At 37.5% G+C, this 14963-nt stretch overlaps 5 protein-coding genes across 7 annotated transcripts; 4 read left to right on the forward strand and 1 right to left on the reverse strand.

Annotated features, from left to right (window-relative positions):
- Positions 1–455: 455 nt before the first annotated feature.
- rhno1 (RAD9-HUS1-RAD1 interacting nuclear orphan 1) lies at positions 456–2062 on the forward strand. Its single transcript, XM_043237921.1, has 3 exons — positions 456–627; positions 855–1041; positions 1119–2062. Exons 2-3 carry the CDS (start codon positions 871–873, stop codon positions 1809–1811), a joined length of 864 nt encoding a protein of 287 aa, XP_043093856.1. The 5' UTR covers positions 456–627; positions 855–870; the 3' UTR covers positions 1812–2062.
- A 301-nt stretch (positions 2063–2363) lies between these two features.
- Positions 2364–4825, forward strand: pex26 (peroxisomal biogenesis factor 26). The gene is made up of 5 exons (XM_043237920.1): positions 2364–2756; positions 2844–2990; positions 3793–4115; positions 4239–4385; positions 4480–4825. Exons 1-5 carry the CDS (start codon positions 2557–2559, stop codon positions 4581–4583), a joined length of 921 nt encoding a protein of 306 aa, XP_043093855.1. The 5' UTR covers positions 2364–2556; the 3' UTR covers positions 4584–4825.
- Positions 4826–5392: 567 nt separating this feature from the next.
- usp18 (ubiquitin specific peptidase 18) lies at positions 5393–8476 on the forward strand. Of its 3 annotated transcripts, none has more exons than XM_043238038.1 (10): positions 5393–5651; positions 5794–5890; positions 6479–6615; positions 6696–6775; positions 6876–7007; positions 7162–7257; positions 7418–7420; positions 7645–7788; positions 7882–7931; positions 8085–8476. In XM_043238038.1, exons 1-10 carry the CDS (start codon positions 5588–5590, stop codon positions 8137–8139), a joined length of 858 nt encoding a protein of 285 aa, XP_043093973.1. In that variant the 5' UTR covers positions 5393–5587; the 3' UTR covers positions 8140–8476. The 3 variants fall into 3 exon arrangements, with proteins under 3 accessions (XP_043093973.1, XP_043093971.1, XP_043093972.1); XM_043238036.1 differs by having other exon boundaries at positions 5396–5651; positions 7418–7567; XM_043238037.1 differs by having other exon boundaries at positions 5396–5651; positions 5797–5890; positions 7418–7567.
- A 651-nt stretch (positions 8477–9127) lies between these two features.
- On the forward strand, positions 9128–10424 carry lyrm5a (LYR motif containing 5a). Its single transcript, XM_043236224.1, has 3 exons — positions 9128–9254; positions 9470–9554; positions 9757–10424. The coding sequence occupies exons 2-3, from the start codon at positions 9510–9512 to the stop codon at positions 9967–9969; spliced, it is 258 nt and encodes an 85-aa protein (XP_043092159.1). The 5' UTR covers positions 9128–9254; positions 9470–9509; the 3' UTR covers positions 9970–10424.
- slc5a8 (solute carrier family 5 member 8) lies at positions 10330–14963 on the reverse strand. Its single transcript, XM_043236223.1, has 14 exons — positions 14606–14963; positions 14411–14476; positions 14292–14343; positions 13842–13909; positions 13273–13427; positions 12755–12895; positions 12532–12661; positions 12304–12392; positions 11738–11847; positions 11586–11653; positions 11429–11515; positions 10761–10933; positions 10588–10691; positions 10330–10508 (listed from the first exon to the last, which is right to left on the reverse strand). Exons 1-14 carry the CDS (start codon positions 14945–14947, stop codon positions 10330–10332), a joined length of 1764 nt encoding a protein of 587 aa, XP_043092158.1. The 5' UTR covers positions 14948–14963.

A 14963-nucleotide genomic window follows, 5' to 3' on the forward strand; every position in this document is an offset into this window, starting at 1 on the left:
GCCTAGCCCAATGGCGGATAAGCATGGGCGGAGCCATCGAGTTGAGACTGTTGCTGTTTTCTAAGGTGCAGTAAGTTGCTTTCCTTTAGGGGGCGATCGGCGGCTCTGAAATACGTGTTCTTCAATTTCTCACAGCGGAAACCTTCTTAATTTATTTATTAGAAAACCGTGCAACAGTTCCTGAAATTTATGCAAGATTTAAAATATATTCTATTTCTGTAAATACATAGTTTATGTAACTGGTCTGTTGAGAAACGCGCTGAGAAAAGTAACACCGTTTGTATGATTGAAATTTTACACCCGAATAGTAACACTGATGAAAAATAATATTATTGGAACTTTTAAAACACGATAAATAATTTTTAAAAAAATCATTAAAATTTCAACTCATCCTACCTGACCAATCAAAACAACATCCAGGCCACCAAGCCCCGCCTATTGTGGTATCCCATTGCTAGGCTAACCAACATTCAATCGGTTTGTATTTCTCTGGGAGGGACGAGGAGTGTGTGTGAATGGGGGATCTTTCCCACAAACCTCAGTCAGACGGTTTATTAGTCTCTTTGTCAAATTTACATGGTCCAAAGAAAAAGTACAATGCGACTGAGAAGAAATAAAGAGCTATACGTGAGTATTAGCTAATGTTTTCATTGCATTCCATGTATTTCAACACTCGAACCATCTCCAGAGCTGATTGTACAGCTACCATAACAAACATACAATAAAATGCCAATGAGATGAGATCTTCTACTATTGCTGTTTTATTTTATTTGTGTCGATACTGAGTATCAGTCTTAACGAATTGAAAGTTTACGCCTGCATGACACTGACAGATCGTGTTTTCCTCCTTGCAGCATATCATGTCTTCTAATGCCCCGTAATTCACGTAAGAAGAGACTGCTGAACCCAAACAAATCTCAGTTGTTGTTTGTCGAGGTGCCCATCAATGGACCAAAGCATGAATATGGACCACAACTACGGAGTGCCATTCATCCCAAGTCATTTATGTCAGAGAAACAACAGCGAAGTGGTACCTCTTGGGTATGTTTTTGCTTCGTAACCTTTCCTTTCATTTTATGAGCGAATAACCGAAACCGAAGCATCTTCTCTGTTTGTAGGTGTCTTCGCAGTTTAATTCACTCGAAACCACAACGGTTAGTCGTGGAGGTCGAGGGAGGAGAAATAACCAGATGGCTACGAGGATCTCAAACAAGGCACCAATTTTGGGTTTCCCTCAGACCAGAAGAGCAAAAGGCAGCAAATATACGACTCTGTCTTTTCAGGCAACCACAGCAGGTTCGCAACACCAGAGTGAAAACTTTAGTTATTCACGGACAAAGAATGATCGGCTCGTTTCTTCGGACAGTCATAGCAAGGAGCTTCGAGAGACTTCAAGAAGAACTCGCCTTCCTCGAAAAGGAGTAGAGAAGAGGACGGCTACATGTGTTATATCCACCTCCAGGCATTCAGAAGTTTCAAAGAATGTGCAAATCCACAAAAATGGAACGACTAAGGATCCAGTTCACATACTGAACACAAGCTCTGTTACCGAACACCTTAATGTAGAGATGCCTGAAATGCCACATTGCTCCTGCCCATCTCCATCCAATGTTCAGCATCTCCTCTTCCCCCCAAACCAAGCAAAAACTCCTCCGCGAACTGAGAACTCGAGCATCCTGGTGATGGACACACCTGAGAAGGACTATGGGCTGAAGGTAACGTGGAGACGGAGGAAAGGACTGATGAAATTGTTGATTGACAGAGGTCAGCTTCTTCCAGCAGATGCCGGAGTTGCCAATGATTGTACTTAAAAACCATAAATTAACAGATACAGCAATAATTTGGTTTGTTTTGTAGTTTACTGCACAATATCGATTTTGCTAAGATTTGGAAAATTGCACAATTGAAATAATTATATATGAATATTTCAAGAGAGAAGAATTAAAGATTTTCTGATGTCCCCAGCCTTATTTAATGGAAGCAGCTTTGTACTCTGTTGGACATCAATTAATTATGTACTTAAATGTTAAATACACACCTCAAATAATGCCTTTATTCACAAGATTTGTATCTGTGTATTTATTTACATTTTTTTAACCAAAGGGAGTTTGTGCACTTTTGTTTATGCAGGAGAAGTCTAATATGTTTTTGATTTTATATTATAGTACTTATAGAAAGTCTAAAATGTTTAAAATATAAGATATAAAACAGATGTGAAACATCAGATGAAATAATAACCCAGAAATTAGATAATTTGCACGTAAAATAGATTTCGTTTCTTCTCAATTACCATAGTTTTTATATAAAAACTGAAATTATTATTATTTGTTTTTACATTTCTCCGGACTTTTATTTTGTCGTGTATTTTCTTCGTCGTCCATTGCGGAAGTGGCGAAGTGAAGTTGGTTTGTTTACAGTGGTTATGTACATCGATATGTTCCACGTGTAGTGTCTTAAATCAGTTAATGACTGAGAGTTCACATTGTGTTGTTCTCAGTCATCCCAGTCTTTCGATATTAAGCCCGTAATGCACTAAACGCTTAGTAGCAGTCCGGTATGAGGAACAGTTCGTCGGTGTCTCTGACGGGCGCTCGTGGCTCGGTTCGGCTCAGCAGCCCACCCGCATGTCCGGGAACCGCTCCGGTGGACGCTGCCCTTGAATATTTAATGGTAAAGAAAGACTTCCAGCGTGCTCTGGATACCTGCGAGAAAGGGCTTGAGAGCTTGGGCTCTTTTGCAGAGCTGGAGGACAGTAGGTGAGTTTTCATACGTTTCATGATATGATGAAATTATATTTTGCATTCACTGTTATTCCAAACATTATACTAAATCTGTCCTTACAGCTTCAAGCATGCAGAACTGAAAGCAGCATTGACTATAGTGGGGATCCAGGCATTGGCGGAGCTCAATCAGTGGCGTGGAGTTCTGTCATGGGTTTTGCAGCAGTATGGAGAAACAAAGAAAATTCCTGCCAAGATTATCCAAATGTGGTCAGAAGAATCGGCATTAATCTCACACATTACATCAACCCTAAAAAGGGCAGAACCATAAAGAGACGTCAGAATATAAATTTACTGAAAACCGAACACTTGTTTATCAAATCCTGAATGCTTTGGACAAGCTTGGTTTCTTTTTAATAAAGACACAAACCAGATTATTGCTGAAGTTAAAACATTAAAAAAGTATAACAACAGTAAAGATAATGCATTATTTTTAGGTTTTATACAAAGTAGATATTTTATTAAATTTGTTGCTCTCAGAAATTGCTCTAAAGTCAAAATGAAATGTATAACCGAGTTAAGGTCTAAATTTGAAGCTGATATTGTGGCTTGATGCAGTTTTCTATCTCTTCTATTACAAAACCTGTTCCCAAATATAAAACCTTGCCTGCCAGACCTTTCCAACGATAAGCGTTTTGTCAAATTGCAAAAAGTACTGATTTTCTGAAACCCAAGCCACAAATTCAGTCTATATAAAACATTTAGAAATTGATGACAAAAAATTATATTTAAACATAATAAGGTAATGGTGAACAGCAGCTTTTTTAACAGGTAGATTTCTCACTACAGTTTTAAGTGCTGTTTTTGAGCTAAACAAAGAATGGAGAAAGCAGTCGTCCCATCTAAATGTCCACCACAAACACCCTTTCAAATTGAAAACAAGAAAAAAGACCTAAACTTTCACTGCTTGGTTGTGTCCCCCAGGATACGTTTCCCCTTTTAGCGTTATACCACTTAGATGTTGTTGAACCCATTACATCACTCCTAATGCTATGTAAACTGTGTCTCGCAGCATTCTGCTCTATGTGAAAGTGGATGAGCGGGCCGTGATGAAGGATGCGGTCTGTGATTGGCTGCACTGCTCTAGTAACGTGAGCCAGTCGGGGTTCAGCTCTGTAGCTGAGCTTTATTTCCTTCATGTCCTGGTGCCGTTGGGTCTGGTGGCCGAAGCTCTGGAGATGCTGGAGACCGATGTGGGTCTGGTGGCCTTCAACGATGAACAGAGACAAGCAGCTCGTGGTTTGATAGACATTCAGAATGAGAAAAATACCACATCAGCCACTTCCAATCTTGAATCTGTAGCTGCGACGGCAACAGCTACTGCTCCAAAACAAGGTGACTTTCTTTTATTATTGTCCTTAAGCTCAAAAATTGCAACGTAATTGATTCTTCAAGCAATATAAATGATTAGGAGGTCATATTGTAGAATAGATAGTGAAGGTAATTTGTGATTTACAGATAAACTGACTCAGCGGCTGACTTCCATAATGAGGTTGTTATACCGAGGTCTTTCAGTAGCCAGTGTGAGAATCAGATTCATCTCTCTGCGCAGAGTTTTTCTGGCTTTAATATTGCTGTACCTTCTTCTCATCCGTATAGACCCGGGTAAGAGATCTGCTAGCCATTTTTAAGCAATGCATTGTCAATAATTACTTTAATTAATGATTATTGTTTCTTCTTGCTGTTTCTCCACTCTCAGCTCTGCCCTCAGCTTTCCCATGGCTGCTCCGCCTGCATGGACTCCTTCAGCAGACCTGGAACACCATGTTTGGACCTTATTACAGAACCAACACACGGAGTTAGAGCTTTAATTGAGTTATCCTGGAAATAACTGTGAAACAACGTTGCCGTCCCTAATTTGCAATGCTTATTAAATCTTGTGTTTGCCATTGATGCATTTACTTACATTATAGATAAATAAACTACTGAATTATATCAAACTACTGATAGTCTATTTAAAATAGATGGTATCGTGGAAAGAAGTATTTCATGCAGATCAAATGTAATTTTATTATAATAAATGTGTAAATATGTTTTTGAATGTATGTGGATCATGTGTCAATTATATAAACAACTATTTCACATTCAGTAGTCATGGGTAAGAAGACTAGTATTAAATTTGATTATGTACTTTGAAAATGCACTTTTATTAAGACTATACAGTTAAAAACAAGAGGTTTTTTGCCGGGATATTATTAACTAAAATTTAAAACCAATTAAAAATATGATTTAAAATGAATGTTAACTAAAACAGAAACCTAGTCGCCATGGCAACATTAATATTTTTTAAATTATGTTTTTAAAAACAACCTCAACAAAATTACTGAAACCTTAACTAAAATTAAAAATAATATTACAAACATTAAATAACAGTAAAAAAAAAAAAAAAAAAAAAGTTATCAGAATAGCATATGTGGACTGATATTTCTATCGATTTTAAAAAATAGTAAAAATGATTGAATCATGTTTGCTGATCATAATAACAATACTATCACTAGTGTTATTATTACTATTTTTTAATAAGTTGTTTTAAAAAAATGTTAGCTAGTCATTTATTCTGAACCGGGTGTTAGTTTCGCATCTGTGATAGAAAGTGACGCGTGAAATGAAAGTGAAAGTAAAAACAGCTGTTTCTGTTGATTTCTTTTCGAAACTGTTATGTTTCGAGTAAAACGGGAGCTTAAGTGTCTTGAAGAGGATCGATATTTCGTCAGCTTAGTTTGATTTTCTATAACCAATACGCAGATTAATGGTAGGTTTCCATAGATGCAACACTGAGAAACGTTTGCCGTCGTGTATGTCTCTGGATGGGGAGGTATTGCAGTAAAATGGCTTATCGATTTTACAGCGGCTCTGGATCACTGGGTTATGGTAGGTCATCAGAGACTTGCATCCATCATATCACTTTTTTATTACAAAAAATGCTACTGTGACTACTGTCATTTCAGTCTTTTGAACCATTTTTGAAGTTTATTCAAAAAATGCTGGAACTAATAATGATCTAATGTTTCAGAAGTAAGGGGCCTTTTAAACTACAATCTGTCCTGCTGTACCAATGCTTTGCTTCAGTCGTTTTCTGCGACCACTGAACTCCTGGACATACTGAACAAGTAAAGCTCTATCATCTTGTGAATAAGCTGCACACTTGCTACTAGCCATGCTTAATTTTGCATCCGATATATCTCTTTGTCAAAACAGATTTGAAAAAATTTTTCCTTACATGCTTACGAGCCAGTGGATCCTCTACAGTGAATGGGTGCCGTCACAATGTGAGACCATACAGCTGATAAAAACAATACAATAATCCACATGATTTCAGGCTATGGAAAAGTCCTCCTGTTGTTCTCCAAAATTTACATATTTGTTTAGAACTGTGTCTCTTTTTTTTATCTGTGCATATTTCACACCTGATTCTAATGAGATTTTTTACTTGAGAAAGCAGTATTATAGACACAGTTTTCATGCAAGATCACCTAAAGAAGTCCTGTGGATTCTTATGATGCTTTTTTCAATCAGCTGTCTGGACTCTCTTTCTGACGGCACCCATTCACTGCAGAGCTAGTGAGCAAATGATGAACCTCTGAATTACTCCTAATCTGTTCTGATGAAGAAAAAACTCATCTAAACCTTGAACAGTCTAAAGGTGTGAGTGAGTAAATTTTCCAAAAATAATTTTTGGGTGAACTCTTCCTCTAAAGATGGCATCCATCAGATGAGACTGATGAGAGGAACGTCCTGCTGCAGTTGAAGAACGCCCTGGAAGCCATGAGGGACAAATCACATCCTGCTCCACACAAAGACTTCCTCAAATGCCTCTACTATCAAGCCGTCCGACGTATGCGTCATATCACCCTAAAATCTTATACTTTTGGAAATAATGTCACTCAGTGGTGTCATTCTGTCATTCTGCTGTAGCAAGCACTCAACAAGATGCAGATGAAATATTCCACATCATCCTCAATCTCAGTCAGAAGCAGATGCCTGATGCTGCTGTGGTGGGTTTTCATAAAGAATAGACACACAGATTTTGTTCAGTATGTACTGTCAGTGTATAAAGGAAAATTATGAGTTAAACTATGTGTGTGTCTCTTTCAGGCTCAGGAAATTCGCAGTCTCTTTGAGATTCAGGTAGAAAACCAGGTGGTGTGTTCAGAGTGCACATACATTCACAGAGCACCCAGCTCTCTTTTCAGCCTTCCTTTGGCAATCTTCGAAAGAGACACTCTGGTAAACAATTTAAAGTGAAAGTTAAAGAAGAAGTCACCGTTTACTCATCAAGTATTTTTTTTCTTGAATCTACGTACGTTTTTAGTCATTGTGCATTGTAATGTAGAGTATGTTGTGCTAATCATGCTTTATTATTTTTCCTTGTGTTCTTTAGGAAAGCTGCATCAAATCTTTTTTCATGCTGCAAGAGCTGCCCGACAGCGAGAAGGCTTACTGTGACCGGTGTGCTGAAAAGCGGCCGTCAACTCATGTGTGTGCTTTATTTATGATCTAAAAGTATAATCATACGTTTTGATGATTTGTTTTTATGTGGTGATGTAGCAAATCCAAGTAAGATTCATGCTGATTTCAGCAAATAGCGCAGTGCGTTGTAAGTTAATCTTTGTTTGTTTGTTTTTTTCATTGTGTAGGAAGTGAGACTTGTCTCTTTGCCTCCGATTCTGTGTGTACAGTTGAAAAGATTCAGAAACGATAAAGGTTTCATCAGGAAACTCTCCAGCAAAGTCACCTTTCCTGAAATGTTCAGTACTGAGATTTTTGCTGCAGGACAATCAGAAAATGTATGTTTAGCATATAGTTAGGAAAGAACTCTGGTAATACTGACATATATGCTTGATTTATTATATGCTTGTTTTAGGCTGATTACGTCAAGACTAATGAGTATTACAGTCTCTATGCCGTAATAGTGCATGAAGGACACATGTTTGGACACTACACTGCTTTCATCAGATCGAATCAGGAGGAGATGTGGTATTATGCTGACGACTGCCGCGTGCGGCCAGTAAGAGAATCTGAAATTGACTGAAAGAGTATCTGAAATAGACTGTGTAGAAGTGTAACCGGCTCTGATATGTAATCATTTTCTTTATCTCAGTCCACATGGGCAGATGTGCAGGACACATATGGAGGGTCCCATCAGTATGGGTATGTTATACATTAATAATTGCAAACTTAGCTTCTCACAGGTACTTCAAAGGAAAGCAAAACTCAAATGCATGACTTTTAAATAATTACTTCTTTGCATTTCTTTCAAGACATCTTCCAGGCTTTAATTATAATATTGCATGTCGTTTTTAGAAGCACAGCCTACTTGCTTCTGTACAGGAAGAAGAGCAGGAATTTGTCTGCGTAATTCTTGGGAACGCGGCAGCACTTGATCGACACTATATGACATAATACAGAGAATATTCCAAGAACAGGACTAAAATGTAGTTATATTTTTGGGATAAGTATATGAAGAAATCATATTTTTAAGAAGGTTAATCAGTAAATTTTGGGGTTTATGTAGGACAGTATTTTGGATAGGATTTTGTTATTTTGTCAGAATGTTTTCTGTAATCTATGGATATTATTAAATAAAAAATACTAGTTTTGAAATAATCAGAATCAACTTTATTGCCAGGTATGTTTACACATACGAGGAATTTGTTTTAGTAACAGAAGCTCTACAGTGCAACAGGATAACAAGAAAAGACAAATAATAAAAAGAATTCTACACAAATATACAAAATATAAAAAGTACAAAATAGCACAAATACAATATATACTATAAACATTCAAGTGTAAGCAGGAATTATGTTTGTGCAGTGTTATGTGCAAATCTGTATGTTAAATAAATAAGTGTTGTTGTTCAAAGGTTCAAATGTTGTTGTTTTCTTTACTCTCATGTTCTAACTGTACAGCTGTAATGTAAAAATACAGTGCAAATTTTCTCGAGTTAAAAAACAACGTCTAAGGTTTACAGCAGTGGTTCCCAACCAGTGTGCTGCGGCACTAAGGGGTGCCGTGAGATCTTTTGAGAGTGCCGCCAAAATTTCGGGGAAAAAATTCCAAGGGTGCCTCAAACAAGAAAAGGTTGGGAACCACTGGTGTAAACAGTATTCTCATATCATCTAGGACTAGGTATAAGGTGTTGTTGCATGCAAACTCTCGAAATGAAACAAATAAATAAATAATAATAAAAAAGCTACGGAGATTTTAAATATCTATTTCCTTATAAGGGGAACTTTTGAAAGGCTTTCCAAGGGTGCCTCAAACAAGAAAAGGTTGGGAACCACTGGTTTACAGGCTTACATAGTTGACTGTTTAAAAAGGCACAGCGAGACTTATATTCTGAAATACGTAAAGACGCAACCTGGCTTTTATTTTGAGAGGCCATCTCGCTTTATGACCTTTATTTTGGAAAGCGTCCATCCCATGTCGTTTCCTCCGCACGTCCTGATAAACGCCTCTGTTATGGTCTTGTAGGTGAGCAAACATTACCATAAAACATGTTTCTTACAAGATAATACCCAGCGAAGATGATTTTATCCATTCTTTTAGCACCTTACTAATCTAAAGTATGACAATACAATATGAGGAGAGTTTGAGGACAATTTCAGTCCACTTTTTAGTAGTATTTGTGTGTTGCATGCTATTAAACATTAGGCAATAAATTGTTTTTTTTTCTGTTTATTTTTTAGGTTTATTCTCTGCATCAGGATAAAAAAGAGAGACATTAAAATGAGTAATCCACTGAGAGGTGAAGTTATAAGATTGTACAAAAATGTAAGCAGCATTTTCTACATACATTTCTAGATCTGTTATTTTCATATGAAATGTTGCCCATTGGTACCTTATGTCACCCTTTACTGTACATAAAATTGCATGGCAGCCAAGTAAATAAACAGAAGAATAAAAATAAACAGAAGAAATGTAAGGTTTTAATAATGACTATGTATGGCTCGGGTAATGCATTTTTTTTCTACAGCTTCTGTATCTTGGGCGGGAATATCCAAAAGGCACTACATACTTTAGGGAACGTCTGAAAGCAGCTTTCATGAAAAACAAAGATGTTACAGATCCCGAGAAGATCCAAAAGCTGGTTGACCGTGGAGAGTTTGTGATCAAAGAACTCGAGGCGCTTTACTTCCTCAGGAAATACAGAGCAATGAAGAAACGCTACTATGAACCAGAGCATTAATCAATGTTTCCATCACATGTGCCAGACTGTACAGTATACACGCCAGTGTTTAAATCATTTTCTGTACATTTCTGAATGTTTGTGTCTGATGTGTTGCACTATAACAGATTTGGACTTAAACATTTATTTTTATTACTTCTAAGTCCTTGTTAGATTTCCAATATACAGTTATTTGTAATGACAAGTACATATGTATGTATATATAAAAACATTTTAGTTTTATTTGAAGTGATGTTCTAAGCAGGTATTTGTGTAGACAGCTCCACATCACAGAAAGCAAAGTTGGTTTTTCCAAAGGATTTGTCCAGCTCCTGCACCAGGTCAAACGTTCCTGCACTACCGGATACCTTTTAGTGTATTTTAAAATAATTGAAAAAAGTGATGGGAATAGCGTGAGTATATTTGTACATGTATATTTGTATATATGCCTGCATTAAAGATTATACTCACCTGTGCTTTGAGTGCATTGTAGGCTTTGTAAAGGGTGAGGTCTTCTTTTGATAGCGTGAGCCCAGACTGCACTTTCATCTGCCTGCCCCCTTTAAGAGAAACTTAAAAAACATCAGTTACTTTGAACAAAGACAGCAGGGTGCTTCAAGTATCGGAATGTCTTAATACCTGAAAGTATGCTGACAATGAGACCCACGGTGATGACCGTCACGGTCCCCAATGGGCCAAAGTACAGGTATGAGAGCGAGTACCAGTTATCAGCCAGGAAAGGCCTGTTAAAAAACGGATCCTGTTATTTACCAGACAATAGATTTCTGTTCAAATGATTTGTGCAAACCTACCTTTCTGGATTTTCTTCTGTGTTTGCAGTCCAGTTAGTGCTGCCTGAGAAGTTACAGCCATGTGTCACTAGAGCCAATGGTCTGCTGTTCTCTGGTCCTGGAGGGTATATCTGTGCCCCGATGCACACCCACAGTGACAGCGCCAAACCAGATATCAACCCTGCCAAACCTCCCTGAAACAGACACTTTTAAAGCAATAGTTGACCCAAAATGGCAGGACATTCAAGATGCAGATGGGTTCTTTCTTCATCAGAACAGATTTGGATGTAATTTAGTATTACATCACTTGCTCACTAATGGATCTTCTTCAGTTAATGGGTGCCGTCAGAATGAGAGTCCAAACAGCTGCTGAAAACATCACAATAATCCACACCACTCCAGTCCACTTTTCCCTGGATGAATGATTTTTATGGTCAGAAGCTATGGTTTCAAAAGTTAAAACTCCTTAATGTTAAATTTGTTTCTTACAAACATGCAGGTTTTCACTTCACAAGATGTTAGTGATTGGAATCATGTGGATAATTGTGATGTTTTTTATCAGCTGTTTGTACTCTCATTCTGACGGCTAATGCTAAATTTCTCCAAATCTGCTTTGAAGATGAAACAAACTCATCTGCATTTAAATTTAGGTAAATTTTCATTGCATATTAAAATATGTCCATGCAAACCTTTGCATTAGCGCAAGGAAACAGGATGCCAAGAGAAAAAAGGCCCAGGAGAGGGCCACCAACGACTCCTGCAATGCTAATAGCAGCCTGTTGAGGAACAAACAGAAAAGTTTGGATTAGTCATCCAAAAGTTTCACATAATTTTTCAGTAACCCACCTGTAGCATCCCTCCCATTAAAGATGCAACACCAGCCATCCCGATGCACACGGCGCCATAAAACAAACCTGTGATTGGGGAATATCACCTAGTTTAGCTGGTGGAATCATTGATCATGCATTAATGGGCTCTAATTGAAGATATTCACTCACTCATGCCCTTGGAAGCCCAGGACAGCTGTTTCTCTGACAGACTGAGGAATGGCCGTATCAGATCTGCAATAGTTACCGCAGCCAAAGCGTTTACACTGGAGGAGACTGTGCTGTAGACGGTAAACATCATACAATACATGCTCAGAAATGTCAGTTTGATAAATTTGTCTTCAACTCACTCACATAAAGTGCACATAAAAGGCTTCCTAAAGAACTTTTTTTTATTACTGTGAAGAACATTTAAAAATGTGTAAGGTTCCTTCATTATTGAATCACAGATGTCAATGAAGAAGCATTATTTATAAGATCTTCTTAACTACTTTAGTTAACAAATAAGACTATAATGTAAAGTGTTTCCTGATTTTCCATTTAATTTTGATTTTGTCAACACTATATTGGAACATTATAATAGATTATAGCACAATTATATATTAATGCTAATTTATAGTTCTTTTTTGATTTATGATTTATGATCAAGTTCAAGTGAGTTTGGATGAAAAGACAATATGGGTAAGTAAATGATGAATGCACTTTGGGTGAACTAGTTGTCTAAACAGAGAACAAACCTTAATGTGCCACTATATGCTGCTGCCACAAAGAGTCCAGGCACACCAGGATATTCACTCAAGATGTCCAACACCAGGTATGGCATAAGCTTATTGCATACAATAGAGAAACATTATGTAGCATATACCAAATTGATCAATAATGTCATTGAAATGTCATCGGGAGTTTTACCATGCACATGCACGGTTATTTTTATTGCATTTGAGATGCATTGTTGTGGTTTGTACCTGATCCAGAGCAGATACCTTTCTTGCTGTCCATGGATCACAGTTCTTATAAAAGGAGTATAGACACAATCCACAAAATACTGAGCATATCGATATTGCCGAGAGACATACTAAGTTAATATATAAAGCCCTGGATGGAGATAAAAACATAAAAAAATGGTTTAGATGTTTAAGTCTAAACTTCAAGTGTGAATTAGTGTTTTATGATCTGTGCAGTGCTCACATTTTGGCATGGAACATGGACTTGCATGATATGTATCTTTGCACCTGAGCTTGATTAATACCATAGACACTGGTCCAGAGGAACGTCCCTCCCACTGTGATGCTCCAGAAAGTGTGTCTCCTCAGAGGGTTCGGGTCGAAGCTGAGAGGGTCGAATACAGCATGAGAAAGGCAAACGTTTTAAAATCGATAGTCCAAGTAAAAATGCTAATTCTGTCATTTACTCACCCTCATGGTGTTCCAAACGTCTATGAGCTAAACACAAGGGAAGATATATTAAAAATGCTGCTAACCAAACAGTTTCAGTTACCATTTACTACTATTATATATTTTGACCATTAAATGGAAGTTTCCTGTATAGTTTCCAACATTCTTCTCTTGTGTCACGTTGAATAAAGAAACTCAAACAGGTATGAAATAACATGAGGGTGAGTAGATGATGACAGAATTTTCACTTTTCTCTGGACTATCCCTCTAATTATATTCATTCCTGTACCTGTCAGTAATGTCATAACTCACTCCCATAGGTTGAGCCGCCCTCCCTGGGCAGAGTCACTGATGATAGTGGAGATCCCACCCTGCAGCAGCACTGACTGGACGATGACTGCCAAGAGCCCGGCCAACATTATGCCCACTTGGAATACATCTGTCCACACCACTGCCTTCAGACCACCCTGCCAGGGTAAAGATGCAGTTCTTTATGATGCACATTTTAACAAATATACATTACATATAAACAAAATGACACTTGTAACAAATATGGCTACACTCTTAAAAATAAGGGTTCTTTATTGCTTCAGTGGTTCTTTGAAGAACCTGAACATCCATGGAACCTTTCAAATGTTGTTGTTATATTCAAAAAAGTTTCAAAAATGTTCTTCAAAATAGAATGGCATTACTGCAAAAAGACCTTTTTGGAATCTTTTGTAATTTTGTATCATTTCAATATAGAAGGGATTCTAAAACTTTTTTTGTGTATTTTCACTCAACTGAAAAAAAAAAGAAAAAATAATTCAACATATTAATAAAAACTGTTTAATATTTTAGTATCTCAATAAAACTAAAAGAATACTACTCTCCTAACTTACTAAAGTACAGTAGAGAGTGCAAACCACTCCGGTCGACATGACAGCACCCCAGAGATCTACACCTGTGACTGAGAAGTGAAAAGAAGGGAGAGAGTTCACTTGACCGCACGCATACTTGTTACACCATACACTTCACATATAAAGCTGTTTCACTCACACCCTTAAAAATAGAGGTTCTTGGGATTGATGGTTCCATAAAGAACCTTTAATATCCATGGAATCTTCCAATTCCAATTTTCCATGGAAAAAAGGTTATTAAAATGTTATAAATAAATGTTTTTTTTAAGTTCTTTGGGAAATGATTCCTTAATGGCATTACTGTAAAATTATCCTTTTGGAACTTTTATTTTTAAAAGAGAAGGAAGCAAAATAAAAACTGCTTCAAGAAAAAAAGATGAAAAAAGCAACAACTGCAACAACTGCAGAAGTAAAAAAAAAAAAAAATCCTACCTTGGTTTAAAGCCAAAGCTGGAGCATAAATAACCAGACCCGTGTATAACACCTGAGAAGAGATGAAAAATATTACAATGAATTCACTTTGTGATTTAATAAGACATGCAAACACTCACTGTCTGTATGATAAACAGAACTGTCCCAAGTAGTCGAATCACTTTATTGTAACGCATCTCCAGATACTGCAAACAAAGGAAAAACGTTGCATAAGTTACAGAATTAATGCAGAAACATTTTAATATCATTAATATGTTCTACCTTAATAAACTAAATTAAATAAATTAAATATTTTATGTATTATTTCATCTCACCTCATAGGTGCTGGTTATTCCCAGTCTGTAGAAGATCGGCAGGAAAATCTCAGAGCTCACAGCCACCATCAGAACATAAGCAAAGCAGATGAGGATGAAGACGGCACCGTACTGATACACCTCCACCGGGGTCCCCAGGACAGTGATGGCTGACATGAAGCTGGCTGTCAGGGACAGAGCCACCGGCACCGCCGTCATGCTCCGTCCACCCACCAGAAAGTCTGAGGAGCTGCTCTGACCACGTCCGATGAAGGCATAGTAAACCCCGATCCCTGCTGAGATCACCAGCATGAAGGTGAAGACCACATAGTCCCACGCACTAAAGGACGACGCACTTGACATCTCGGTGCACGTCTGA

Source organism: Puntigrus tetrazona, chromosome 4, assembly GCF_018831695.1.
Source record: "Puntigrus tetrazona isolate hp1 chromosome 4, ASM1883169v1, whole genome shotgun sequence".
NCBI classification, from domain to species: Eukaryota; Metazoa; Chordata; class Actinopteri; order Cypriniformes; family Cyprinidae; genus Puntigrus; species Puntigrus tetrazona.